Below are 27,249 nucleotides of genomic sequence, written 5' to 3'. Positions count from 1 at the left end.
TATAAAATTTTGATAATTAAATAAATATTATAATTAAATTTTATTAAATTAATTAAATATCGTAATTATGTTTTAACAAAATTATTTAATATGTATGCTATATAAATTCTATTAAATAGTTAAATATAGTTATAATATAATTAAATAAATATAATGTTTCATTTTAAATAATTAAATCAACATAATAAATAATAATTGGACTTAAATAATTAATTTAAATTCATTTAATAAATAAAAATAAAGTTAAATAATTAAATTAAACGTATACTACAATAAAATTAATTTAATTAAATATTTATTATCAAAATTTAAATAGATGAATTATTAAAATTAGTCATGTGTAATCAATTTTGGATTTGTGGTATTATTTAATAACAGAATTATATTATGTTTAAATTTTAATATTAAAATGTCCTATTTCATTCATTCTAATAAAGACATTTTTTCAACCTTTTAATGTAAGTGATCTACACTCCAATTATTTTATTAATTTATATTTTTTACATTTAATAGAATTTTTATAGTGCTATGTTAAAAGATAAATCATTTAGAATTATTTTATAGCATTCTATCAATATGTATTCTTTATAATTCCATTATTTTCAGTGTACAAATAACTTTTTAATAAGGTATAAACTATAAACATTCAAAATAAATCCCTTTATTTTTTGTACTATTATTTTTTACTATTCACTAATGCTATTTGCTTTACATTGTTTCTTATTTTCAGTTGCTAAATAAAGTTCTATTGAGTGAAATTTATGTGTAAACACGAATGTTTCTTTAAGAATTAAGTCTATTATTAAAAGGTGCATGTGGAAATGTTTTCATGGTTTGGGGGTTCAATTTTTTCCGTCTAAAACTGCGTAAATGAAACATATTTTAATGAGTTTTTTTTTCTAGGTAATAAAAAACTTGAAAGACCTTTTAAGTAAAAAAATTGTTTATATATACAACTACATACTTGTAATTATCTGTGCTCTACCCTGTTTTCTTTACATTATAACGTAGAAAAATGAAGAAACACAAAATATGCAAAATAGCAAAATTAAGACAATAATTTCCTTTATGAGAATATAGCTTTATATCCGAATTAATTCTTTTTTTTTTAACATACCAAAATATGTTTCCCCTCTTGCCGTCATAGAAAAAGTATTTTTTTCTAAATGTTGACCTTTTATAGGAATATTGCTACCTTGTATTATTATTTTTGTTATATTATATTTAAGAAAATCATATTTAGACATTAAACTTCAAATTGGAATTGAACATACATTTTTTATAATACGTTTTTTGTATGTGTGCTATAGTAATAATTTTAAATATCACAAACAGCTGAAATAATACCGCAATTTTCTGTAACATAAATGAGAAGAACGAAAAATATTGCTTCCACTTACATATAGTTTCTATTGTTCTTGAATGAAAACTCAATTTTTATAACCATGAAAATATGATACTTCATATTTTTCTTGTCTATAAACTATGAAAAATAGGAGTTCAATGCTTGCATTCCATTCTTAATAAACTTATTAAGATATGTTATACGTAAACACTATAGTTGAATTTAAAGCATTAAAAAAAACAAGAAATCCCCGAAACTAAAAATTGAAATTTTCAAATTAATTGTGCACAAAGATCTCTACGACAAAAAAAAAAATTTCTTCTTTACCTCAACAAATCAAATTTAAAGCAGAAATAAAAAAATTCATAAATTCCTTTCTGCTGTGTATGCATTTAGTGCCGAATAAACTCTTCCGACATCATTATTTGTTTATAATTTGAACTATATTTTGTTATCTCTTGGACGATTCTCTTTTAAGACAGTAATACAATACAAGTAAAATAAATACATGAAAAGAACTGTTTCCGATTTTTGTGTAAAAACTTTTGTGCATTTGTGTACGTACCTCATTTAAATTATTTTTTGTAATATTCATATTCCCATGTTTAATTAGACATAACATTTACGAATATACCTTTTTTTATTCATTATGAAAGTGAAAAATCCACATAAATTTTAAGTGATATTTCTGAATGTGTAAAAATGAATTTGTTCTTGTGTAAACATAAAAAGTCCAATGGAGAAGTGGACAAGATAATGAAAGAGCATAGAGTATTTACAGAAACACGTGAAAGTATAATTCCTCTAGAAAATAAGAGAGTTGTAATTCCCTTTTGTTATAGTAAATACATAATTAACAACACCTTCTCAAAGATTCTAAGTCCTATAGACGCTAGACATAGTGATGTATTCAACACAAACTTTAAAGGAACAAACAATGTATTCTCGTTAAGAAACAAAAAAAAAACAAAAAGTAAAAAAGACATATACGGAAAAAAAGGAATTACTGAGGATCATGAATCCCAGAATGTTGATACAAATATGTTTGAAAGAAACGTTGAACCCTTTAATTCTGTTAATTTTGAAGGTCACAGCAAGGTGAAATCTTTGCAAAATGCATGCTCTGAAGAGGAAATGTGCAGCATATACTCAAATTTGCAAAATACTAATACATATAGAGCAATTAGAAAATTAGAGCATTTTGACTGTTTAATGTACAACGTAAGTAAGAATGAACACGCGAAGAAATTACAGTTGAAAACAAATATAGAATCTAAAAACAATATTACCATTATAAATAACCTTTATTCCAATAGAACGCAAATGGTAGATAACGGTACACTTAATCTTGTTCAGATTAATAAAAACATTGTAAATTCAGAGAGGATATGTGAAGGAAATAACAGAACATTGCAAGATAATAAATGCTCACTGATGGAAAATGATATTGTAATGAACCAAATTAAAATGTCTAATAGTTATAATGCGAAAAAGGATGGAAAATCATCTGCGAAATCAGGTAAGCAAGATGATTCACTTGTTGATTCTGAAAATGAGTTAAGGAAAGAACAATCTGTGTCTACGATAGATGCTCATAAAAAAAGCATAGCAGGAAGCATAAAAGGAAACACTGATCAACATAATGTTTTAGGACAGCATTGTGACATTCTTGATGATATAGACACTTTAATTAATGAGAAGATAAAAAAAAGGAAAAAAAAAAACATAGGGACTTGCTCTTTTAGCCTAAACAATTTTTCTTGTCATTTCCTCATGACATGTGATAAGACATAAAAATTTAACATAGATGGACCCCTCATTTTGTGACACAAAACTTTTAATTATTTTAAACCTATTTAAATTTTGTCCTTTTGTAAGTATTTTACTTTTTATGCATTTCTTTATTTATAGATTACTTTTAGAATAATGATCTTGTTTTTTTTCCTTAGCAAAATTTGCACACACTTCATTGGCCTTTACATTTCTACAAAATTTGAAGAGTATTTATTTTGCTTATGCGACGCATATATTTTTTGTTTTTTCAATGGAGAATACGAATTTATATTTCTCTTGTGGAATTTTCCAAATTGGACATTTGGAAAATAAAAATATAGCAAAGGATTTATCAAATTAATTAATATATAGTACATCTATAAATTACTGAAAAAAATAGTAAACACTTAAACATACATTCATTTCATAAACTATGTGCGAAATAAAATATAAAAATGGATGAACGCGTGCGTATTATCTCACAGAATATATTACGAAGAAAAAAAATAAAGTAATATATTAGTAAAGAAAAGGCATAATATTTTCTTTGAGATAAGCGCATTAAAAGTAAAAACAAATGTTTTCATAAATCCATAATAGTTTATGGTACATCAGTCATAAAATTTTTATGTCTAGTAAAATAGAAATATTAAACCCCTGGAAAAGGGAAACAATTGAGGACACAAAAGGACACTATAAACCAAATGGAAAACGAAGAATACAATGCAACATCCCTAGTAGAAAAAATAGTAGATAACAAAGAAAAAGGCTTTGATAATGACGAGAATGCGAAAAATGAAAAAACTAAAAAAATACATGAAGATAATTCAAGTTTAGAATCAAGTCTAGAATCTGACAGTGATAATTCAGAAAAATTTGAAAAGTTACTAAAAAATGCTAAAGTAGTTAATATTTCGAGTTTCGATAAAAATGAAGAAAATTCAGGCAAGGGAAAATCATTCTTTAAAAAATTATATATGCACTGCGTGCAGTGATTATTATTAAATAAATAAACGCATAGAATGATATAGAAGTGTATATAGCTGCATTCAGAAGCATGTGGTCTCTGTTTAAGGCAATTTAACGCATTCTTAGATAGCCAATTTGCAATTTTTTATATTTATTTTTATGTCTATAATTTCTTTCTACTTCTTTTAAGGGGAAAGAAGATCAAGAAGTTATCATATTGATGAAAAACACTTTCCTATGGCCCTGTCTTTCATTTATAACTTCATGCTTGAACATGAATTTATAGAATCACTTGAAGTCTTTGAGGTTGCACATACACGTTTGTTCACATTTCTGTGTTTTTGAAAATGTCATATGGTTGTGATTATGTTTTTACATTCTTTGTTCTTTCAAATTATTAATATATGACGCGTGAAAATTATTTTTCATGAATATAAAAATACATTTATATTTTTCTCTGTTAGAAGGAATACATTAAAAAATTTGGCGACGACATCAACAGGTTGAGAAAAGGGGAATACGAAAACATATTTACACAAAATGAGCTTTTACGAAACGATTTTTTGAACCATGAAAAATTAACAAAAGAAGTTCAAAATTCTTTGGAAGAAGCAAAGTAATGGCTGCAAAGACAGAGAGAGAAAATATATATATATGGGTTATAACACATTTTTATATTATGCCATTCTCGGACCTACCTAAACATATATATGTTTCTTTTTCTTTCTTTTTTTTTTAATTTCAGTAAAAAAATTCAAAAGACAATAAAAGAAAGAGATTACTACTTAATGCACCATAAACGAGTTCTACAGGAAAAGGAAACTTTAAAAAGTACTGCCTAGAATAAATTTCCTGTGCTCTTTAAATTTTCGAAATTAGTAAAACATTCATTATTTTTATGTACATCGATAATTTTAACTTTTTAATTTTTATTTTTAATAGAGGAAATACAAAAACAAAAAAAGGAAATAGACAAAATTCAAAATTCTGTAGATGAAATAAAAGCCAAATACGAAGTAATTATACAGATACGTTAAATGTACATTTTTAAATCTAACGAATTAGCCTAAAGCTTTAGCTAAAAATATATTTAAATGCATAGAAGTGTCGTGCCCATATATACATAAACGTGTATATATGCATGATTGCGTACACCTTTTAACACTCATATACCACCACTTTTGCTCTTTTTAAAAGTCTGCTCTTAAAGAAAAAATGTTAGTTGTTCTGGAAAAGGAAAAACGGGACACGAAAATCGAAGGATTAAATAAATATATAGAGAAGCTAAAAGATTTGCTAGGAAATGACAAATTAGATAATTCTTCAATAACTAATGTTTCGTCAATGAATGAGAAGAAAACAAACACATTGCAAAACGTTGTGTCAAAACAGGATAAAAACGATTTAGAGAAACTAGCTTTCAAAAGAGAAGACACCCCTTGGCCTAACAATGAAAGTTCACCTTGTGAACCTAGTGAAAATGAAGATAAAGAAAGTCCAAATTTATGTGTTTCCTTATTAAAGATTCAAAAATATTTTAATGCTCATGATAATGCAGTATTAGGTCTTGCATACAACGACAAAGTTCATTTGTTAGCAACTGGAGGAGATGATGGAAAATGGAAAACATGGAGCGTAACTAATTATGAATTAGTCATGGCTTCACAAGCTCACAAAAAATGGATAGGCGATATTTGCTTTAATAAGGACGGCAACATCTTGTGTACTTCTGGTGGAGATTCAAAAATAAAATTGTGGGATATGATTAAGGAAAAATGCGTTCACACTTTTAAAAATTCAACCGGACCTGTTTGGAGTTTGTCCTTCCATTGTGAAGGTTTTAAATTTATAGAAAAATATATGAACTCGTGCCTATGCATATGTACATTTGAGAATATAACTCCTATCACTCCAACGCGTTTCATGGCACTTGCGCTTGAGCTGATGGGAGCATACATTTTTGCACATTTCCATGGAATCGAAGAGGGGCACATAAATATGCAAATTTATTAATTTGCTTCCGTGTGGGCGAAATGAGACTACCCTTTTACCTTTAATTTTTAGGAAACTTTTTTGCGTCCGCATCCATGGATCAGACGATTAGAATATTCGACATAAATAGCTTAAGACAAAGGCAAATTTTAAGGGGGCACGTGGACAGTGTAAATTCTGTAAACTTTCACCCAACGTATAGAACCCTCGTTAGTGCATCTGTTGATAAAACGGTAATTCAGAAAGTACTTGTAAATGTTTCAAAATGTTTCTCCTTTTTTATTGCATTTTCTTCAAAAAAGAAAAATGTATTTATATTCGCCTTTGCGCAGGTATCGATTTGGGATATGCGAAGTGGCCTGTGCGAAAACACCTTCTATGGACATCAATTCCCGTGCAACTATTCTAACTTCAATGCAGATGTAATACGTTCAACAACAAAATAAGAAAAATGTTAATAATTTAAATAAACTATATATATAAAAATAAAATGTACACACATTTACCTTTAGGCAAATTGGGTATATTCTTGTGACTCTGGCGGTGTTGTTAAAATTTGGGACATCCGAGCCAACAGATGCTTCATAAACATAGACGCAGGTTAGGACAGACATTCATTTTACAATTTTGGTACTTACAATTCTATTTATGTCTTTTTTTTTTTTGTATTTTACTTTTTACCTACTTGATCTTTCTTAAATTGCCAATTAGGACCATCAAGTGCAAACAAATGTCCAATGGACAAGCATAACAAATACTTGTTTATAGCCTCAGAAGACCACACGATAAAAATGTAAAATAATTTAAATTTAATATTTGCACATTTTTAACAACACTGTGTGGAATGCAGCACATACAGCTTGTTTCTTACATCTCATATTTTTCATTTTCTCACCTTCCTAGATTTGACGTTTTAGAAAAGAAGTTCGTTCGGGCGTTAAAGCATGAATTCCCAATAAAGGTAAGGAGCACGAAGAAGGAGAAAAAAAAAAAAAAGCAAAATGAAGATAAATAAAATATAGTAAAAAATACAATCCGCTATATTACTTCCGCTGCTCATTTTCTATAACATTCCTTCTCTCTTTTGCAGAATATTATACTGGAAAATGATAAATTGTTCTGTTCCATGTCTAATGGAGATGTTTGTACTTGGGAACAAGGGGCGGATAAATTTTGAAAGTCGAGCACATTATGAAGATTAAACAGATATGGATGCTACATTTTTTAGGTTTCACTTTAATTGTACTTTATGATAATAAAATCTTAATACGTTTTACCAAAGGGGTTGCCTTTAACGAATATTTATGGGGGGTACACTTTTACGGTAGTTTCAAAAAAGGGAATGGCAAATTAGGTAACATGTCCCTTTTTTGGTGTGCTGCATAATACACGATTGTTCTGAAGCACTATTTCACTTAACAATTTTATTAAAAGAGAAAAACTCACTTTAATGTGCGTTTCTACATGTATGCATAAAATTTTATAAATTTGTGTGCAACATTTTTCTTAAGTAAAATTTTCCTTTATGCGTAAAAAACCTGTAAAACGGGAACAAAATCTGATAACAAGATGTAAAAACGACTGCCTTATGGGACCAAAAAGGAAGGGTATTTCAACGTCTGTTGCGCATGTACTTAACTATGCTTTGCGAAAAAGTAAAGATGAAATGATAACATAACCCTAAAATAACGAAATACTGGGTGAAGAAAAATATGAATTTTCGGCATTATTTTTCATTTTAATTTCAGCAATACACCTGTGACTTCTGTTGGTCGAGTCACGAGTTGTGCTTAATTCATGTGGTTAAAGAGGGCAAATAATGAGTAACACAATTCTGCGTACTCCTTTGAACTTATTGAAATGTGGTAAAAAACACTTTGTGGTGGTGCGCCTGTACATAGGCTCTCACATATGCATATAATTGCGCTTAAATGACAGTGGCCAATGACGGTAAGCTTTGTTTTCCCCTTAATTTTAAAAACGCTCTAAAAATTTACCAGTATTGTTCCGCATTTGCCGTTTTGAAATAAAGAGCCGCAATGCATTAGAAAAAAATATATGTACATATAATATGCTTCATCTTTTCACTATGTTATTAATTCCCGCCTGGTGTCGAATGAACCACGTAGTTTCTAAGTAAAAAGAAAAGGCTTGATCATGTGGCCTTCCGTTTAGCATACTTTAATGAGGGGCTTCCTCTTGAGCGAATGCATAATTTGCTAACGCGCACAAATCGAATATATTTTCTTATAATTAGGAATATTATGCACTTAAGCATATGTCATATACATCAGGTATATTATAGAATATATAATCCTCATCCCATCGTGCAATAACTAAAACGTTCCCTCGATGGTATGCAGTACATACAGTGCCATCTTTTTACTTTTGGCTAGTTCGATTTTTTTTTTTTTTTTTTTTTTGAAAAAAAAAAGTACACTTTTTGGCCCCGCCATTTTGCGTTTTTTTTTTCTTTTTTTTTTGGCAAAAATAAATATAATTTTTTTTTTTTTTTTTTTTTCCTTCTTTTTTTTTTTTTTTTTTTTTTTTTTTTCGACGTCTTCTTTACCGAAGACTGCAGCGTTAATATATAGCTATTGAGGCGATGAAGAAAACATTTGCGTAAAAATTAAAATCTGATAAATAAAATATTACTAAAATTTATTTTTTTTAATATTTTATTTTAAGATGATAAACGCCAGATAACAGAGCCTTATACGTGAAAATCATGCTATTATAGAAATCAGCTGCAAAATTTTAAAGAATAAGAACGAGCAAGTAACCGGCACGGTAAAACACGCCCTTATTTTTCTGCCACTTTGAAAATGAAAAGGAATGATATAAAGTAAAAAAGGAATGCTTCGCATTTACATATGTATCGAGAATATATGCGTTTGCTCGTTCTCGTATGTTCTGTACATAAACATAAAATTTCGATGCTCATCTTTTCGCCCCAATGGGGCATGATGGCGTTTAACAAAATGCTTCTGTGTATTTTACGCCCTTTTCCATTAACGAGAAAAAAACACGCAAACAGTTCTTGCAAAAAGGAAAAGCTGCATCATAAATTTAAGAAAATATTTTGTTTTTCCCACAAAAAAAGGCCGTTTCAGCATGCTCCAGAGGGCAAAAAGAGTTCTGCGTACTTTCGTATATGTTTTATGCTAAACGGAAAAAAAGAAATATCACTTTTAAGCACCGACCCTCACAGGGGTTACTTGTTCTTCGCGCAAAAGCTGAACGTATGCGACATTGATGTTTATATCATCCTAAGAAAAATAGAAATGCCTTCAATATAGGAATAGGTTAACCATGTGATGACTATACTTTGAAATTGCTTTCTTGCCATCCTGCTTATCTTTTTATGTAATAAAAAGCTATGCGATGTTTGTTCTCATTATTGTTGTGGGAAGGGTGGAACACGCTCATGGGTAGCTATTTCAAAGTTTCCAATTAATTTGCCCATTAAACTTTATCATTTGAAGGAAGATCGTATGCCTACAATTTTAAAGCATACAAAATACGCAAGGAGAGAACCCCCCCATGGTGTGTTCCATAATGTCAAACTTAAAGATCGTATCCGTTTAATTGTCGAGTGAGAAACAAGCACAGTTGTGTGCTGCGTTATGTCACTTTAGCCGCTATTCTTTTACTTCAAATTCGTGTGCGTAAATTTCTTTACAAAAGTTTTAAGGCTTAAAAATGTGTATTTTCGTTTGAATGTATGCCGCATGTATGTTTTCTCAAAAATGGAAATGAAATGAAAAAATGTGGGGGAAAAAAATAAATGCTAATTAGCTTCTTTTTTTACAACATTTTTGCAACAATTTTACGGGTCAATGCTTAGATATAAATTTAAAGCCTATTTTTGAGCTTGAAAAAATGCACACATTGTCATATATTCGCACAAATGTATATATAGCAACGAAAAGAGGAAAAGAAGAAAAAAGGTCAAACGTAGAGGTTCTTCCATATTTCTTACGAACTGCACATGCTATAATTATAAATTGAATAAATGGCCATTCATTTATGCATATACACCTGAATGGATGTATTATTATACCATTATTTTATTTTTTGTGCGTTTTCATAATATGCTCCATTGGGCCACACCCGTGACTTAATACTTTTCTTCGTATAATCCATCTGATATATAAACGAAACGTGGAGTAACTTCTTCACCTTTGTAATATGAGTAAGTCAAGCCTGCATCCATGTCAAGTGATTCTCCCATGTAAAATTCAAAGTCATCAAAATTTGTCAAAATATGTTTAATGAGTGGTTGAGCTTTCGTCTTAAAAACGTCTACACGATCTGGTTTCTTTTCTTCTAAATATTTGAGAATCTTTTGCATATAGTTCTTTATATAAACACTGTATTCCTTTTTGCTCAAAGATGTGGATGTTAATTGGAAAGAGTCAACAATATCAATAACTTGCTCTACGTCGGCACCCATTCCATCTACTGCTTCTTCACTATTATCGGCAATGCCATAGTCGTCATTTCCTTTTATTCTTTTATTTGATTTCACTTCAAAGGCAATTTCGCGAAAGTCTGCAATTCCAAATGGGTCTTCTTGATTGTACGAATCGGAACATACTTCATCGTTGGTAAATACGTCTTTGTATACTTTCATTTTGGGTGATATAAAACGGTGGTAAACGGCTGAGTATATATATATGCGTACGAACGTACTTATTTTTTGCGTTTATGCTTATACGTACAAGAGCAAAGTTCAGTATAACTATGTTTAACTTATACGTAACGAAATTGTTTTTTAAAAACAGGACAAATAAGTAAAAATTCAAAAAGAACGCAAAGCTTAAACTTAAAATAATGTTCGCAAACAATTTCCCTTCTTTTATATTTTATGTATGTTCTTTTATGAGCCAAAATATACAGTCGTCAAGTCATACAATTTTGCGCAGCAAATGGGAAGAAACTGAAAAATGGGGAGAAAAAACAAATGAATGGCAAAAATGAAAAATAAAAAAAGGAATAAAAAAAAGTAAAAAATAAATTTAAATAATAATGATGCATAAACCGTTTGATATATGCCAAAGGCGTTAAAAATGCAATGCGTAAGTTGTTCGTACTATACAAATGGGGTAACGTAAATATGCAGCATGTAATGGCGTGACACGTAATACATAATTTTTTTTTTTTAGAAGTCGCACTTGGAATAATGGCATTACTTGACTCACTGTGACATAAGCATAATAGGTTGCGTGATTTTAGTGATATACATTTTTATCGCTTCACCTTTCGCCGCACAGTATGATTGGCTTAAACAAATGTTAAAGGCTGAATTGTGCACAAGGCCCGAGTAACCATGTAATGACTTTTTTACCAGTCGGGGTAACGGAAAGAGTTCACGGTGCGTATTGTATATACATAAATACTTGAGCGTTTAAGGTTGAATAAATGCGTAAGCAGCAGATAGGCCTGTACGTAACAATTAAGCGTAAGGTTGCGTATGAAGAGGCAGGTTCTACTACACGAAAAAAAAACATTTCCCCTTTCAAAAGAGCTCAAATGACATTCCTAACGTTAATAATGAACAAATGAACTTTTCTCTATCCACATAATATTATTATAGAATGTGTAATATGCTACATGTACACATGTGAATGACAAAGACTACACCTGGACGAATTACATGCGCTATATTATCGCAAAGAGGAATTTTACGAATTAGCAAAAGCTGCGTTAATCATTCCGCATAGCTCATTTCCCACCCAAATTATACACGTGTATATTCGTCGTTCCAATATTTGAAGTGTAAGAGTAACGGACGAAATATTTTTCCTAACAATTTTTACCGCTTTAAAAGAGAAGTCTTTGCGACGCTTCTCTCACATAATTGAGTATAACATATGAAAATTGCGCTTCCCATAAAAATATGCACAATTATAACTCCCCTTTTTTTTTTTTTTTTTTTCTCACCCTTTCCCTATTAGTATAAGAAAGTTAAAATGAAAGTAGCTCTTCTCCTATTTATCATCCTCGCTTTGTTAAATTGTAAAAGCTATGGAAAATCGAAATTGAAAAAAAAAGGTAAAAAATTGAAAAGGGCCTTTTTAATTATGGCCCCCACCATAGAGTTACTATTTCACGCTCGCAACACTTTGGTGTAAATTATTTGCCACCATATATTACTATTTCACCTTGCTTGCGTTGTGAAAAAAAGGGGGGAAAAAAATAAAGACGACTCAACAAATGCGAAATAAAACCAAAACGTCCACCACTCACCCAATATGCTTCCCTTTTCTTCTCCCTCCTTTTAACGAATTATAGGAAAGAATGGAAAAAAGAATATATCTTTGGGGGGCGACTTCTTGGGGGATATTACACCTTTGCCTAATTCAGTATACAACCTACATATTGATTTGAACAAAAATTACGAACTAAGTAGTTTTCTTTTAAACGAAAGCGAACGAATAAATGATACTCTATTTTTAATGTATAAAGAACACTCGAATACAATGAAAGAGCTCCAAGAAACGATGGACCAAAGACAAAAGGCCATTGACCAGTTAATTAACGAAATGAAAGAACTCAAAATTAATTTTTTTTCCTAAAACTGCACAATTGTTTTGTTCATGTTAGATTTGCATCTTTTGTGTTAACTTTCGTGTGTAAAGCTGTCTCTCCTGCGTTGCCAGACAAAAGTTCCCCTTTCATGGCTCAGCTTAACCTCTTATCTTACTTCTTCCTTTCAATTTTGCGTTTGTGTTTTAATGTGCCATTTACACGTGAATCAATTTCGTTGATACTAACGTTTGTGTCTTTGACAATTCGTTACACATCGAACAAATTGTTTGTTTTTGTAAATAAATGTGTATAAAAAAATGCCATCGATCGAGTGCTCAAACCTCGTACGTGGAAGAAAAACAAAATTGTTGCCTCTTCCAAAGGCTTTAAAGCCCCGCTTTTCATTTCTACATGTTCATAGAGAATGTGCCTTGTAAGAAGGAACATTTTTATGCATAAAGAGCGACTCCTTCGAATCGGATTGTTTCAGTGTCGTGAATACGAAAAAATTGTGAGAAGAAGGAATGCGCAGGTGGGTTTTTCTTTTCTTTTTTTTTGCTATATATGTGCTTTTTTTGTGGCGCTGCGTCGAGTCAGCGGCTGATCTGTTTTGCGTGAAAAAGCACAAAAAAACACCCTTCTAAAAGGAAGGATATATGCGCCTCATTCGTTCTCTCACCACGTGGTGAGAGCCCTTTTTTTATGGGTGTACGGTGCGCCTGCAAAAATGTTTGCAGCATATGCATACGTAATGTGTATACACATGTTTTTATGCACGTATGCGCATGGCACTGCGCTCGAGTGAACGCTGGTGCGTGTTTGCTGAATTTCCAAAACTGCAAGAAACACTTAAGAAAATTTTTGATCACTAGCATAAATATAAAACTAAAAAAAAATAAGCTTAAAAGAATGAATGCAATTTTCTACAGAAAACCAACTATTGGGTTAAGCGATGAACAAGCAAAAATTAAAAAAAAAAATTCATGGTCTCTCACCCCATGCGAAAATAAACCACATATATATTGCCACGTGAATAGTGGAATTATAAAAGTGCAATGACATGCTAAGGGAATCATTATGCAAGCGTGTAAAAACGTGTATAACGATATACACACATATAAATGTAAGTACAAAATATTCATGTAAAAGTGACCTGTTATTTGCATATTACCTTTTTATGTAAAACGTTATAAAATCTTCTATTCGAAAAAGTGTCATTTTTTTTTTTTTTTTTTTTTTTTGTTCACAAAATGGAATGAAAAAAATAAAATAAATAAAAATAAAAAATAAAATAAATAATTTCGGAAAATTTAACAAAAAACAACACGAAAAAAAAAAAAAAAAAAAAAAAAAAAAAAAGTTTCCAATTTTACAGTATAATAGATCCACGAAATAAATTATACATATAGTTGGAGTAAAATTTTCCTATGATTATAAACTATATATAAGTACATGTGCAGCGCTTATATATGTGACAGTTGAGAGGAGTAATTCTCCCTTTTTAAAGTATAGCAAACACTGTTCAAGGGGAAAAAGTTGTACGAACGTATACGTGTATATGTGCATTTGTGTGCAACACGCGATAGATAAATTTATTGCTGCGCCTAAACACACATTCCACGAAGGGGAAAAACACAATTATGCACTGCTTCCTTTTTACAAAATAGGTATTGTACACATTTTCATGTAAATGTACACGAACACAGTTCAGTAGAATTTTTTGTTTTTAAATTGTTGACCTGACCGAAGGCAAGAAAAACACGTTGAAAGGAATCGATGAGTTACAAAGCAAAAAACGCCGGAGGGAATTTCAGCCCCGTGGGGGAAAAAATGTGGGAGGCTTTAAGCAAAAGATACCTGGATATCGAACATGTAGGAATTATTTATATAACATATGTCGTTTTTTTGGCATCCTGCTATATCTTCAGAAAATGTTTCTCCAATAAGTTTATTCATTTTGTAAATGTTTTTAAGGGCCTGCTGGTTACGCTCATATCTTTAGTAAGTTTGAAATACGTTGATCTGAACATCACTTTGGGCATTAACTTGCTTCATGTGTACAACATTACGCAGTTGTGTACCTTTTTAGAGTCCCTTTGGACCAATAAGAAAAAAACAAATGAAAAATCAACGAGTCAGGAGAACAGAGTTGTCCACAAATACGAAATTAGCAAAGAAAATGAAAACGAGTACAGAAATGAATACGAATTGATAGGAGATACTTCGAAACACTTAGAACAGTTAGCAAAGAAAATTTTAAAGAACGAAAAAAGTATAAAAGAAAATGAAGGGATCTTAAAGGAAAAAGAAATTATAGAAGAAATCGAGAAAAAAGAAAAAGAAGAAGAAGAATATATGAAAAAAAAAAATACCCATGATTCTCAGAAAAAAAAAGACAGATCAGCATCAAATAGTATTTGGATTTACTTTTTTTTCTCGCAAACATTTTATATATTCTTCTACTTTTTTTTCTGGAAATATATTCACAACATCATGATCATAAAGGTATATTTAACTCTACAGCTCAGTAAAAGTTTGATTTCGTTAGCTAGCAATTTTTATCATAATAATACAAACATAAATTTATTTAAAAGAATTAATCACGCTCTCAGCATTGTTTATATGATATGGGTGAGTCTATTTTTTACAAAAATACTGTACACCTCTAATGATAACTCAAAATTAATTCATAATTTTTCAGTACTTTCTATCCTATTCCACGCATATTACGTCTACGTAGTCTTCGTGAACTATATATATACGTACCACAAGCAGTTTAGATCCTCCCTATTTTCATTCATTTTGTTTTTCCATATATTCGGTGTAATCGGCATGATAAAGTTGTATTACCATGATTATGGAAGGTCCTTGTTTGCTCAGGTAAGTTCTCCTTTTGTGTGCTTCCACATTGGTAGCTCTCCCTCCTCTGATATCGTCTGTTCTCGTATGTACGACTCGTCTTTGTTCACCCCATTGATTTTTTATATTTCCCCCCTCTCCCCCCTTGCAGTGCATAATATTTTACTTAATAAACGGGTTCGGCATAACATTCGGCGCACATCGTCTGTGGTCTCATCGAGCATTTAAAGCGGGTACCTTCGTGCAGGTTCTCTTCCTAATTTTGAACAGTTTTGCAAACCAAGGAAGCGTAATAACATGGTCCAAAAATCATCGTCTGCATCATAAGTACAGTGATACCAAGTACGATCCGCATAACATAAGATATGGATTCTTCTATAGCCATGTTGGATGGTTATTATATCAGAAGACAAAATATGTAAAGGAGAAGGAGAAAGAAATATATGTGGATGATTTATTACAGAACCCACTTCTCCTATGGCAACATAAATTGGATCCATATTTTAACTTTTTTTTTTGTTTCATTGTACCTGGAATATATTCCTATTATATGTATAACAATTTCTGGGATGGATTTTTCATTTTAGGAGCGCTAAGATGGATCATCACATTACATGCTACGTGGTCCATCAACAGTGCCTCGCATTCATTTGGACATAGACCCTACAATAATGATATAAAAGCTTCAAACAACATTTTTACCTCCATTGTAGCGCTGGGAGAAGGATGCCACAATTACCATCATGTTTTCCCGTACTGCTATGCCATGAACGAAAACTTCTACATTCTGAGCATAAATCCAACTAAATACGTTATTCAATTTTTTTACCACTTGGGATTAGTATGGGATTTAAAGTGTGCGCAGAATATCTGCAAGGAAGTACGTCTAAAGGAAGCAGAAAAATTAGAGAAGAAAAACAAATTATTAAGCGAAAATATTAAAAATGAAATAATGAAGAAAGAAGACACAAGCTACGTAACAGACCTAATGAACTCGTTGACAGCACTTTGCAATGACTATATAAACATCTCCACCTTTAGGTACATCACATATTTATTGAGAGATTTTGCAATAATGATGACAATTTTGCTAATTCAAGTATACTATTGCTATAACAAATATGGAAATGGAACTTTATTTTCAAACATGTCTAAAAATTTTGAAGGTATAGAGAGCAACAAGCTAATTTCTGTAAGTTCATTTGTATTTTTTCACATCATATTATATGCCCTACCCATGGGAACCATGTTCGCAAGTCTGTATTCCTTGGTTTATGAGTGCAAGAGAGGATTACTTTTTAAAAACCAATTTTTAAATAACTTCTTTGGAAGTATTATTTCGTCCTTTATTCTTCTGCCATATACATCGGAGAATTCGAGAAAATCGTTGCTGATATCGTTGAACGAAGATTTTCTGAAAGTGTTAAAGGGACCCATTTATTTTGATTTGTATTCATTCATATTTACCATATTTCTGGGATTGTACGGACTGGCCATCTACATATTTGGACACTTTTACTTTTTAATATTTTTCATAGCACCCTATGTAGTTTTTAACGCATGGCTATTAACATACATTTATTTGTTGAATAATCCACCCTTTTTTACTGTGGACATGAATGCCAAGGATGTCGATATAAGTGTTTTAAATTACGTGGTCTTCCAATCCCTCCTTGAATGGAAAAAGAACAATTCCATTTATCAGAGCAAAAAAAGATTGTACAAAATGGTTTTCTTCTTCTTAAATTTTATACACCATCATTTGTGCTATACACACATTGTGGAGTTCATCAATTCCAAAATTCCCAGTTACCGAACGAAGGAAATTTACAAGCAGTTTGACAAAACGTTGGACCAGTATCACTCCCTGCGCAATGACAAGTTTATTGAAATTTTGAAGCAGTTCTTATGAGGAAAAAAGGGGATTACCACATTCGGCGGAATTCACAAATGACGTGGAAGATTTAGCTAGCTAGTATTGCTACGTTGCACTAGCTTTTTTTTTTTTTTTCTTTTATGCATGAACAGGTGTGCAATTAGAAAAATGTATGAACAGTTCATGCGAACGTGGGTTACTTTGTGTTATTTTGTGTTACGTTATTTTACATTACTTCATTTTTTTTTTTTTTTCACTTTATTTCACGTTAGTTCCTATTTGTTCACTTTATTTCACGTTAGTTCCTATTTGTTCACTTTATTACACGTTAGTTCCTATTTGTTCACTTTATTTCACTTCCTATTTTTGCACCTTATGAGCATCCATTTTTTTAAGTCTTTCATAAAAATTAAAATTAATAAATGACCAAAAATGATACAAAAAAAAAAGAAAAAAGTGTATATTCACAAAATGATGAAGTGTTTTTTTCCTCGATTCGGAAATCAGTTTAGCAGAAAAAGCGGAACGCAGAATATAGAATATAAGCATGTGTGCATATGGGCACACGGTGAGGAAAAACTTTCTGCATATCTTTCCATTCACCATCTCCCATTTTTTATTTTTCAATATTTGTATGTTATCCCCATGTGCTCCGTTAACAAGGTCTTTCAAACTCACCATTACAATAGCACCCGGCCAAGGCGTTGCATTATTAATGAAACAACTGTGTATGCATCGACCTAGGAGGAGCTTCCATCGCTTTTAAAAGAAAAACTGGTCTGGTATAGCGCGACGTAGCAGGGTTTTCTTTACCATTCCGACGCGCTAATCGCCCTTCCAACATCCGTTCCAACGTTTCGTTAACTGCTCACTCGAGGCGCCCTCAAAGGTACTGACACACGGTGGAAGACAAAAACGTCTTATACTGAAAGAAGGACTGATCTATTAAAAAGTTATTTCCTCGTTTCTTCACACTGGGGGCTGCCTTCTGGGGCTTAAAATGACTTACTTGCTCAGGCGAAATTTCTTCCTTCTTAATTAACTTATCATAGCTAAAGTGGACATGGTATGTACTGTTCCCTTCGTACAAAAGGCCATAACCATGCTTCATTCCCCTATGCCAGTAGCCTTCATATCTGTTTATGTCACCATAGACAGATATTCCATATCCCTCTTTCATACCTAAGCAAAATTTTCCATCATAATTTTCTTTTTTTTTCTTATCACAAGTTATACTTAGTCCTTCTCTGTGTGGAACGAGAACGACATTGTTCTTTTTTAAATATTCAACGACATCTTCATTTTCCTTTAACTTTTGTTCTATGTTGCATATCCAGTGCTTGTCTAATATTTCGAAACATTTCCTCAACGTTTTTTTTTCCTTCATTTTTAAGACAGTTTCGAGTTTTTCCTTCAGCACTTTTTTTTTCGTAACATTTGCCTGATCTAGGTTGGGGTCCTCACCTGGGGAAGAACACCTCTGTTCGTTGTTTTTCGTTTTTGTTGAAATGGGGGTATCATCGTAGCATTTTAAAATTTTACTTACATCGTTTTTACCCTCCCAATGTTGGTATTCTAAATAGTTCTTGCTGCTTGCTGTAGTAAGGACACTACCGTGATGAATAACGGAATCGGTGCTGTTCGAACAGGAAATGGGGTGTTTATTATCGCTCCATGTGATGCCAGTAACGTTGGGGATGCTTCTGTTGTTAATGCTTTCCGTTTTCTCCTCCATGTTCTTCGAATTGTCATCCGAGGATTGTCGCCCACCCTGGTCCGCAGAAGCGATTTGACTTTCTATCAACTGCTTGGCTTCAAGAAGCTGATGATGAATCTGCTGACACATGGCATGGTTGTCACTCCACAAATTTCGCCCCTTCCTATTGGCTTCATCGAAAGAGGATAGGAAATAAATTTTCCCTATGTATTTATCCCTATTTGGAAAAACGATATGGAAGTTTCTCCTGAAGACAGGTTCATCATTGCTCCATTTCCCCTCAATACAGAAACATTCGTCCGAAATGGATCCCTGATTTATGGTTAAAAAACCATTTCCATTTTTTTTCCCTTCAACAAAGTATCCTTCAAATACGATCGAACTGTTGTAGGACAGGAAGCCATATCCATGGGGGAGGAAGTTCTTAATTTCTCCCGTATATATAAGTCCATTTTTGTGCAATATTTTCCCCTTTCCTACTAAATTATTATCTTTAAAAATGCCTATGTAAGTATTTCTGTTAAAGATAAGTTTTCCATTCCCATTAAATGAGCCATTGGAAAATTCCCCTTCATATTGATTTAACAAATTATCAACAAAGAGTCCATTTCCACTGAAAAGGTTATTTTTAAAATTTCCAAAATATTTGAATTTGTTATTGTATAGTAAATGACCAGATCCATTTATCTGATCGTTTTGCCATTCTCCGTGAAAAGTTATATCGTGCATGTTATACAAAAATTTGCCTACCCCTTCTTTGCAATTTTTTAAAATGGAAAAGGTTCCTTCGTACACATAACCCTTTAAAGATATTATCAGGACATCCTTAAATTTTTTTTCTGCATTCTTCCCTTTATCTTCGTTATCCTTCTTTTCGATTATTAATAAATCATCCACAAATTTGTAGTCCTCCATTTTTTCCTTGTCAAATGGGACATTATTCTGCTCTGCAATTTTAAAAAATTTTCTCATTTTAAAATCCTTCTCGATGAAATATTTATAATTTTCTGTTTCTTGCCATAATTGGAGAAATTCATTATTATAATTCAGTTCGTATTCTTCTTTCAGCTCCTTTTTCCCCTCTTCGTAGTTTTCCTTGCTTGACATAAAAAAATTCTTAAAATAAGCATGAAAGTGGCTCCTCAAGTTGGAAATGTACCTATCCGATTGATCATTCATTGATATGTTTTTCTTTGTGTTGTTGCTTTGGATCCATTCTTCGGCTTCACTCATTGGGGTAAGCCTTATCACTTCGCCTTTTTGGAAGTTCACAGATTTCGTGTCTAAGACGCATATGTCATCTTCGTCATCAATGTATTCGTGTTTTTCTCCGGCCTGGTCAAATTGGGCTTCTCCCAATAGGGGGTTCGTCCTCCCATCAACATGATTGTACATATCCTCATTGTTACTACTACTATGTGGAAGCGCTTCACAATCGAGGATCACTTCTTCACTTTGTGTGTGTTTCTTCATTTCCCCATAATGTTTCGTCAAAATGGCGTTCCCACCGTCGAGAAAATCCGTTGCACCTAAAGGATTGCCCAATACATTAGCAGAGGTAAAATGCCCCCTGGAAAATTCCCCCCCGGAATGACCATCGTCTGTGATGATACTATGCTTGGAGGTCTCAAAAAAAAGGGAAGAAAAATTAATCAAAGATTGAAAAATGGAGTTAAGGCCCTTCAAATAATTATATTCATATTTTGTTAAACTTAAAGCATTCATTAAATTTTCCTTTTTCACAATTAGTTCATCTTTGTCCATCTCGTACAGAACATCCACACTATTCTTCACGTAATAATATACATCGCTACCTGTGCTAGTCGATATGAGGTAGTTCTTTCCATTTGCGTGTTCATTAAATAGCTGCAAGTTATTTATGTGGAGCAGGAGAACATACTTTTCGTGAAATAAAATCAGCGGAAGCTTTAACTTTATCCATTCTTCAAATTTGTCCTCATAATTTTTTACATTAAATCCTAAGTTTATTATGTCAGGAATGAAGGAAAGGAGGAGCAACACCATTCTGCATCCATTTCCCTTCTTCGAACATGAAATAACAATTTTTTTTTCCAACAATACTGCTTTTAGAATGGTCATAATATTCTTCACTTTTATGTTATTAACATATTCTATGTCTTTAGACAAATACACGTAGTAATCATTGAACTCCATTTTATCAAACGGACGATTCGCTGTGAAGTTGTCCACGAAGGTAATCAGCTCGCCGTATTTTTTTTGTGCATCCTCTTTATTTTTCATAAAGTACTGTGGGTCGTGCTGCGCTTTATCCGTTGCTCTTTCCTCCCCCAGGACGGTCCTCATCGCCCGGCAAAGCCTCGCGTATATAAAGTCGAAGTGTGGCACCTGCGCAATGGTGAGGACCTCCTTGTAACTGCTGCCCTGCATATAATTCAGCCCTACCAGGTAGTACCTATTCCCACTGGGGGCATAAATAACATTGTATTCATTGTAATTTTTGCATGACTTGGAATTGTAAAAATCGCACAGGACGTTCCCCGTGTTGGTTTCCCCAAACAAGTACATCCTTCCTGCAATTAAAAATTTCACATCCTCTACCCAGTCCCCTTGGTATCTATGCCACACGCAAAAAGGGGTTATCATTTTCATTTTTTTTTTTTTCCTCCTTTTACTTAGATGCTCTATTTCATGCGGTTCGAATATATTTGGGTGGATAAACTCAATTTCGACATTTTCTCTTTTTGACAAAATAACTACGCAACACATGTGTGGTCCACTGATGGTTGGATCGAACAAACTTCTCATTTTCTTGCATACTGGATTTCTCTCCATGCTGTTCACCTCTCGTGGGTTGCTGCAAACATTTTCTGATTCTTCCTTTCCATTTTCGAGTTCGTTATTTTTCAGAAAAAAGGAAGAAATTTCATCTGCGTTGAATTTGATGTTCTCAACCTCTTCATCAAAAAGGTCTTCTATTTCGTTTCCCAATTCGTAGATCGGGTCTGGGGTGACCCCGCTGACGGAGGCCACATTGGGGGGTATCCCTTTTGTGTCTAACTGGCTCGTGGTGAGGACACCCCTGTCAAGTTCGCTTCCTTTATCATTGTTGCACCTGCGCATTGTGGTTAGGACAGGAGAAAGGGAAAATATAATATGTTGAAGTTTCCACACATGTATATATTACACGTATGCTCTACACACAGACGTTTCGAAATCAGCGATGTGCATGGGTTAAGCGTCACGATGTCGCAGAAAAATAATTACCACATGTTTCAGCGTTCATACTGAGCAGAGAGAAAAGCTGACCTGTTATCTTTCGGCGAGAAGAGGTGTAAGCTATCCGTGAATTTCTTCATAAATCGATCCAAATGGGAGAAAAAAAAAATTATAAAAAAAAATAATTACACAAATTTTATGTTCATTTCTGGTCTATAACAACTTTCAAATTAAGTAAAAAAAAAAAAAAAAAAAAAAATGGAGCGGGAGAATACAAAGAGGGAATAGTTTTTAAAATTCGGAAGGAGGAAACTGTGCTGAACCCCAGAGGGATAAAATTGTTTGGGTGGGGTGTGGGGGAGATCCTTTCAAAGCTTAAGCGAAAGAGGAAAATGAGCCTCTTTTTAACACTTTGTGTGTAATTTATTTTTGCCAATATGTTTTCATTTGCCCACTTACCACTTGCCCTTCCAGTTGCATGGGCATGATTTGATTACCTCCTTCAGCACACGCGAAAGAAAAACGCTAAAGGGCAATTTGTTCTTTCGTTCGGCTTGGCAATTAAAAAAAAAAAAAAAAAAAAATACAACTGCCCCAAATATATCACAGTACAGATAAAGTTCCATTTGGTAAGAAAAAAAAAAAAATAAATAAAAATAGTGCAGTGAAAAGAGGCGAACAAACATCAGCATTAACGACTTTTCCTCAGGTGTGACCACTGCGTTATGGTTCCCAATTTAATGAAACATAAATCCTCATTTAAGTTTTTTTTATTTTTATTATTTTTTTAATTTTTTTTTATTTTTTTCCCTGTCCTATGTTATTTCTTTACTCTGTGGAACTATATTTCCCCATTTTATGGAAAAACTGTTAATGCGCCAATTTATTTGAACGCGAGCACAAAAATAGAGATGTACCTCCTTGCGCATTTGCCTATACGCACGCCGCTGCAATTACATGCGCTGTGGATTGCTGGAGGAAACAACCCTACTTGTGAGGAGAGGCTATATGCCCATGGAGACTCCTTGCACTTACGCATGGAAGCACAATTTGTGAAAAAAAAAAAAAAAAAAAAAAGGTGCCCTCCAGTTTGTCCATTTATAACTGTATGAAGTTGCCCGTTTAAAAGATGGGGAGATTTGTACTTTGCGGGACGCTTCCTTCAAATTTGTCCTGAAACCAACTCAAGAAGGGGGGAAAAAAATGAAGGCGAATGGACACAAAGAAAAAGAGAAAAGAAATAGTCATTCCTCATCCTGTGGACAAGAGGGACGACTTGCACCTTCCCCCTCGGGGAATTAACCGCAAAATGTTCCAACATAGTTAATAAGGCCCCTTTGGAAAATTACACCTGTGAGGAATCGTTGCATGAAAAAAAGTGTCCCAAGGGCAACTCAACGAGGCAAAGAACGCGAACGTCCACTCATTTCTTATTTGTTTGCGACATGTTTGCCATATTTTCTGTGTCCCATATGAGTCAGATAGCCGATATGTTGAAAAAAAGAAAAAAAAAAAATTATTCCCGTTAATATAAATTCTACCAACTCGAAAAAAGCATGGAAGAACAAAAAAAAGGAGAGAACTTTTTTTTTTTTTTTTTTTTCCCAAAGGAGTACACATAAATATGTGTAAAAACTCTGCATACGTAAGTAGAGAGATGCAGTACTGGTGACTAGAAAAAGGAAAAGTCTTTCAAACCCTCATGCACATGCATGCAGATGATTTTATAATAGTGTTGCAGCTTCTGCTTAAAAGACAACTTATATTCTGATCATTACAATTATGAGCAAAAAAAAAAAAAAAAAAACTCCTCCATTTACACCTTCGTTGTCTAGCTCCTTTTATCTGAAATGAATTGTCTCATCTATTGGCCCCCCAAATTTTCTCCACTTATACAAGGCATTCCAAAAATACAGGCATTATCCTTGTTCTGAGAACACTTTCTCATTTGGGCAGATCACCTACGCATGAACGTAAATCGAATTTTATTCACCATCGTGATGCATGACTTGTTTTTTTTTTTCTGTTTGTCCTTAAAAAATTGATCTCCACGGATTTTGATAAATTTTAATTTTTGTTTTCTTCATTTTATCTTTTCCTACGTAAAAAAAAATTAATCACATCGGATGGATAAATATTTTCCACATTAAAGACTGGACATGTGTAACTCAAAATTTTTATATAGACTGGAAAAGTTGGCACAAAAAAAAAAAATAAAATAAAAATAAGCGAACGGACAAGCAAGGACAACTTTCGAAACGTCGCACTTTTACATACTTGGAGGAAGAAGAACGGCTGAAAAATTCTCTTTTTTTTTTTTTTTTTTTTTTTTTTTTTTTTTGTTTTTTTCCCCATTTTGGTGAGTACTCCATTAAGCTTGTCACTGAATTGGTTCCCCGTATGGGACCTATTTACAAGCGTGTCATCATGAGCATTATAAAAAGCAGTCGCAGAAATTGGTGTAATTAGTTTGCATCTGTTATGTGTTCCCGTTCCATACTATTTCCCTTTTTCCCATCTCACATTAACTCCCCCCCCCGGCAACACCAAACAGCTGCAACTTCCCTGGCTTGCAACAGCCCCCGTGCTTCTTCAGGAAACAGGGAGCAAAAAAAAAGAGAGAAAAAAAAAAGAAGAGCAGTAAGGATAAAGAAGACGAAAAGGACTAAGACCAAGACAAGAGACAAAACGGGGAATATAAACCTTCTACAAGTAAGGCAATAGGAGAGACACAAAAAGGAAAAGACATGTGAAGCAAGAGGAGTACATATATATATATATATATATATATATATATATATATATACATACTTATGTAACATACGTTTGTGTACCTCTCTCCCTATGTAGGTTACAGAAGAGCCCTTAATAGTTCCCGTTATATTAAACCAAACGATATGCTCCCCTTTCCGCAGAAACATTGAGTACATGGTTCTTACGCGCAGGAGTTCACCTTGCTAGGCGGTAGTTAACAATTCCACCACGAATATAACTTCCTCCCCCTCCCCCCCCAAAAAAAAAAAAAAAAAAAAAAAGAGGAAGATATGAATATTTTTAATGCTAGATGTTGTCTTTTAACTTTATTTTTTTTTCTTTTCGAGAAAAAATTTTGCAAAAGGGATGCCGCCTTAAATTACGTTTTTTCCCATGAAAGTGAGGAACGTAAGGGTAGCGCAGGGACATTTGCATTGAGCAATGAACCCATTTATTACGCCCCTAGTGGGGGGATGGCGTCGTGCGCGACCATCAACAGACAGTTAAGCGAGGATGAAGAGGATAGCGATGAAGCTGACAGTGAAGACAGAGATGACGGTGGCAGCTTTCCCGGGAGAAGTTCTCCATACGAAGAAGGAAAAAAGAGTGACCTTGTTAACGATACACCCAAGGATAACCTCGACGGAGATTTGGATGAAGATACCGCAGAAGATGGAGAAGCGAAGAGAAAGATGAGTAAGAAGGAGGAAGAGGAGGAGGATAAAAAAATTGACAATTTGGTAAATGCGGAAATGATAAAGCACGAAGCGGACAATAATTCCGACGAGGAATTGGACGCAGAACCAGACAAGGAGGGCCACGGAAGTGCCCAACGAAGTGCCCAAGGACGAAGGCCAAGGATGAGATGTTCAAACAAGCTAAATTACATAGAGGTGACGGCGAATGAGCAAGGGGGAAATGACCTATTTAGCGAAAACGATGAGGAGAGTGGCCCAGATTTCGTGGAAATACCCCATAAGGCTAAGGAAGATATTAACGGTATGCCAACTAAGCACAACGAAAGGGAAGAAGCACATGACCGTATTGACCGAGCGGAAAAAGAAACAAACACGAAGGACCTAAAATTTGTGGAGGGGAATGTCTTCATGCAGGAGGGAGAAAAACACAGCGAAGTTTTAACTGACTCAATTAAGGAACAAGAAAGAAGAAGGAGTAGTTCTTCCTCATCCAATGGACATATACAAAACAATTTTGTCGACCTCAAAATAATACCTGATAAATTACCCCTTCATTTTACCAACTCCTCTGGTACCCTATACCACAAAAACATGGAGAAAGATGTACATAAGCATTTACCCTGGTCTATCCTACCACCGGACTCTCCTTCCAACCGAGGGTCTTTGGCAGATGTCAACAGTAGTGCGTACAATGTGAGTCCATTCAGCTTCATCTCAATACATACTCATAATGCTTTGCACCTAATGCCCATGAATTTTCAAGTCCAGAATTCCATCATGAGGATAAGTGATGAGGCGTTTGACAAATTACAGCTTAAAAACAGTGTCCATGTGTATGACAAAAATGAATTGGTAGACTATAAGTATGAGAACTTTGAGGTGAAGGAAGGAGAAGAATATAATGACGGGAATGAGTTGAATGAGGAGAAGGATGTGGGAGAGAGGGGTTCTGATGGGGAGGCAGATGAAAATACAGATTCGAATTCAGATCAGAACAACAATTCGGAGGGACGTGGATTCTTCGATGGAACCTTGGTCACCTACACCATTGTCATTTTAATAGGTGTTATAATTCTGCTCCTAAGTTTTGTCATTTATTACTACGACTTAATAAACAAGGTGAAGAGGCGAATGAGTGCAAAGAGGAAGAACAACAAATCTATGACCATCGCGAATGATAATTCTGCAGGGATGTACATGGACAACGCCTACAAGGAGAGTCCCCATGTTTGATGCGGAGGGGGGGCTGGGAATGTCCCTACTGTTCCATCACGACTGTTCCATCACAACTGTTCCATCACAACTGTTCCATCACAACTGTTCCATCACGACTGTTCCATCACCATTGCGCAGATGTATTGATACCCTGCGCGCATTTTCCGTTCATACAATTTAGTAGGACGGGCGCACAACCGACGCGCCTGCTTTAAACACACCTCGTTTGTATACCTCTTTATGTTTACCTGCACATGAGTATACATTTCTGCCCAAGCTCTTGTGCCGTTTACGCTTTTTTCTTTTCTCTATTTTAATG

The 27,249-nt window shown here is 33.4% G+C and overlaps 7 protein-coding genes and 1 non-coding gene across 8 annotated transcripts; 6 read left to right on the top strand and 2 right to left on the bottom strand.

Moving 5' to 3' along the window:
* Nucleotides 1–2,047: 2,047 nt before the first annotated feature.
* On the top strand, nucleotides 2,048–3,139 carry PKNH_1022900 (conserved Plasmodium protein, unknown function; the record flags this gene model as incomplete). Its single annotated transcript, XM_002259674.1, has 1 exon — nucleotides 2,048–3,139. One exon carries the CDS (start codon nucleotides 2,048–2,050, stop codon nucleotides 3,137–3,139), a length of 1,092 nt encoding a protein of 363 aa, XP_002259710.1.
* A 683-nt stretch (nucleotides 3,140–3,822) lies between these two features.
* PKNH_1022800 (WD repeat-containing protein, putative) lies at nucleotides 3,823–7,256 on the top strand (the record flags this gene model as incomplete). Its single annotated transcript, XM_002259672.2, has 12 exons — nucleotides 3,823–4,063; nucleotides 4,278–4,393; nucleotides 4,552–4,703; nucleotides 4,833–4,918; nucleotides 5,030–5,103; nucleotides 5,285–5,924; nucleotides 6,152–6,312; nucleotides 6,412–6,501; nucleotides 6,592–6,679; nucleotides 6,791–6,872; nucleotides 6,983–7,040; nucleotides 7,170–7,256. The coding sequence occupies 12 exons, from the start codon at nucleotides 3,823–3,825 to the stop codon at nucleotides 7,254–7,256; spliced, it is 1,875 nt and encodes a 624-aa protein (XP_002259708.2).
* A 1,383-nt stretch (nucleotides 7,257–8,639) lies between these two features.
* Nucleotides 8,640–8,796, top strand: PKNH_1022700. The gene has a single exon (XR_005506387.1). It is a non-coding gene; the product is annotated as a small nucleolar RNA snoR04 (small nucleolar RNA).
* A 1,403-nt stretch (nucleotides 8,797–10,199) lies between these two features.
* On the bottom strand, nucleotides 10,200–10,715 carry PKNH_1022600 (translationally-controlled tumor protein homolog, putative; the record flags this gene model as incomplete). The annotated part of the gene is made up of 1 exon (XM_002259671.1): nucleotides 10,200–10,715. The coding sequence occupies one exon, from the start codon at nucleotides 10,713–10,715 to the stop codon at nucleotides 10,200–10,202; it is 516 nt and encodes a 171-aa protein (XP_002259707.1).
* A 1,339-nt stretch (nucleotides 10,716–12,054) lies between these two features.
* PKNH_1022500 (conserved Plasmodium protein, unknown function) lies at nucleotides 12,055–12,660 on the top strand (the record flags this gene model as incomplete). The annotated part of the gene is made up of 2 exons (XM_039114108.1): nucleotides 12,055–12,136; nucleotides 12,377–12,660. The coding sequence occupies 2 exons, from the start codon at nucleotides 12,055–12,057 to the stop codon at nucleotides 12,658–12,660; spliced, it is 366 nt and encodes a 121-aa protein (XP_038969728.1).
* A 1,729-nt stretch (nucleotides 12,661–14,389) lies between these two features.
* On the top strand, nucleotides 14,390–17,384 carry PKNH_1022400 (stearoyl-CoA desaturase, putative; the record flags this gene model as incomplete). Its single annotated transcript, XM_002259669.1, has 2 exons — nucleotides 14,390–15,493; nucleotides 15,624–17,384. 2 exons carry the CDS (start codon nucleotides 14,390–14,392, stop codon nucleotides 17,382–17,384), a joined length of 2,865 nt encoding a protein of 954 aa, XP_002259705.1.
* Nucleotides 17,385–18,231: 847 nt separating this feature from the next.
* Nucleotides 18,232–22,403, bottom strand: PKNH_1022300 (MORN repeat protein, putative; the record flags this gene model as incomplete). The annotated part of the gene is made up of 2 exons (XM_002259668.2): nucleotides 18,232–22,159; nucleotides 22,354–22,403. The coding sequence occupies 2 exons, from the start codon at nucleotides 22,401–22,403 to the stop codon at nucleotides 18,232–18,234; spliced, it is 3,978 nt and encodes a 1,325-aa protein (XP_002259704.2).
* Nucleotides 22,404–25,307: 2,904 nt separating this feature from the next.
* PKNH_1022200 (conserved Plasmodium protein, unknown function) lies at nucleotides 25,308–26,948 on the top strand (the record flags this gene model as incomplete). Its single annotated transcript, XM_002259667.1, has 1 exon — nucleotides 25,308–26,948. The coding sequence occupies one exon, from the start codon at nucleotides 25,308–25,310 to the stop codon at nucleotides 26,946–26,948; it is 1,641 nt and encodes a 546-aa protein (XP_002259703.1).
* Nucleotides 26,949–27,249: the final 301 nt, after the last annotated feature.

This window comes from Plasmodium knowlesi (assembly GCF_000006355.2).
Source record: "Plasmodium knowlesi strain H genome assembly, chromosome: 10".
Lineage (NCBI taxonomy): Eukaryota > Apicomplexa > Aconoidasida > Haemosporida > Plasmodiidae > Plasmodium > Plasmodium knowlesi.
The sequence above is the reverse complement of the archived record's forward strand: the minus strand, read 5'-3'. Positions and strand labels throughout refer to the sequence as shown.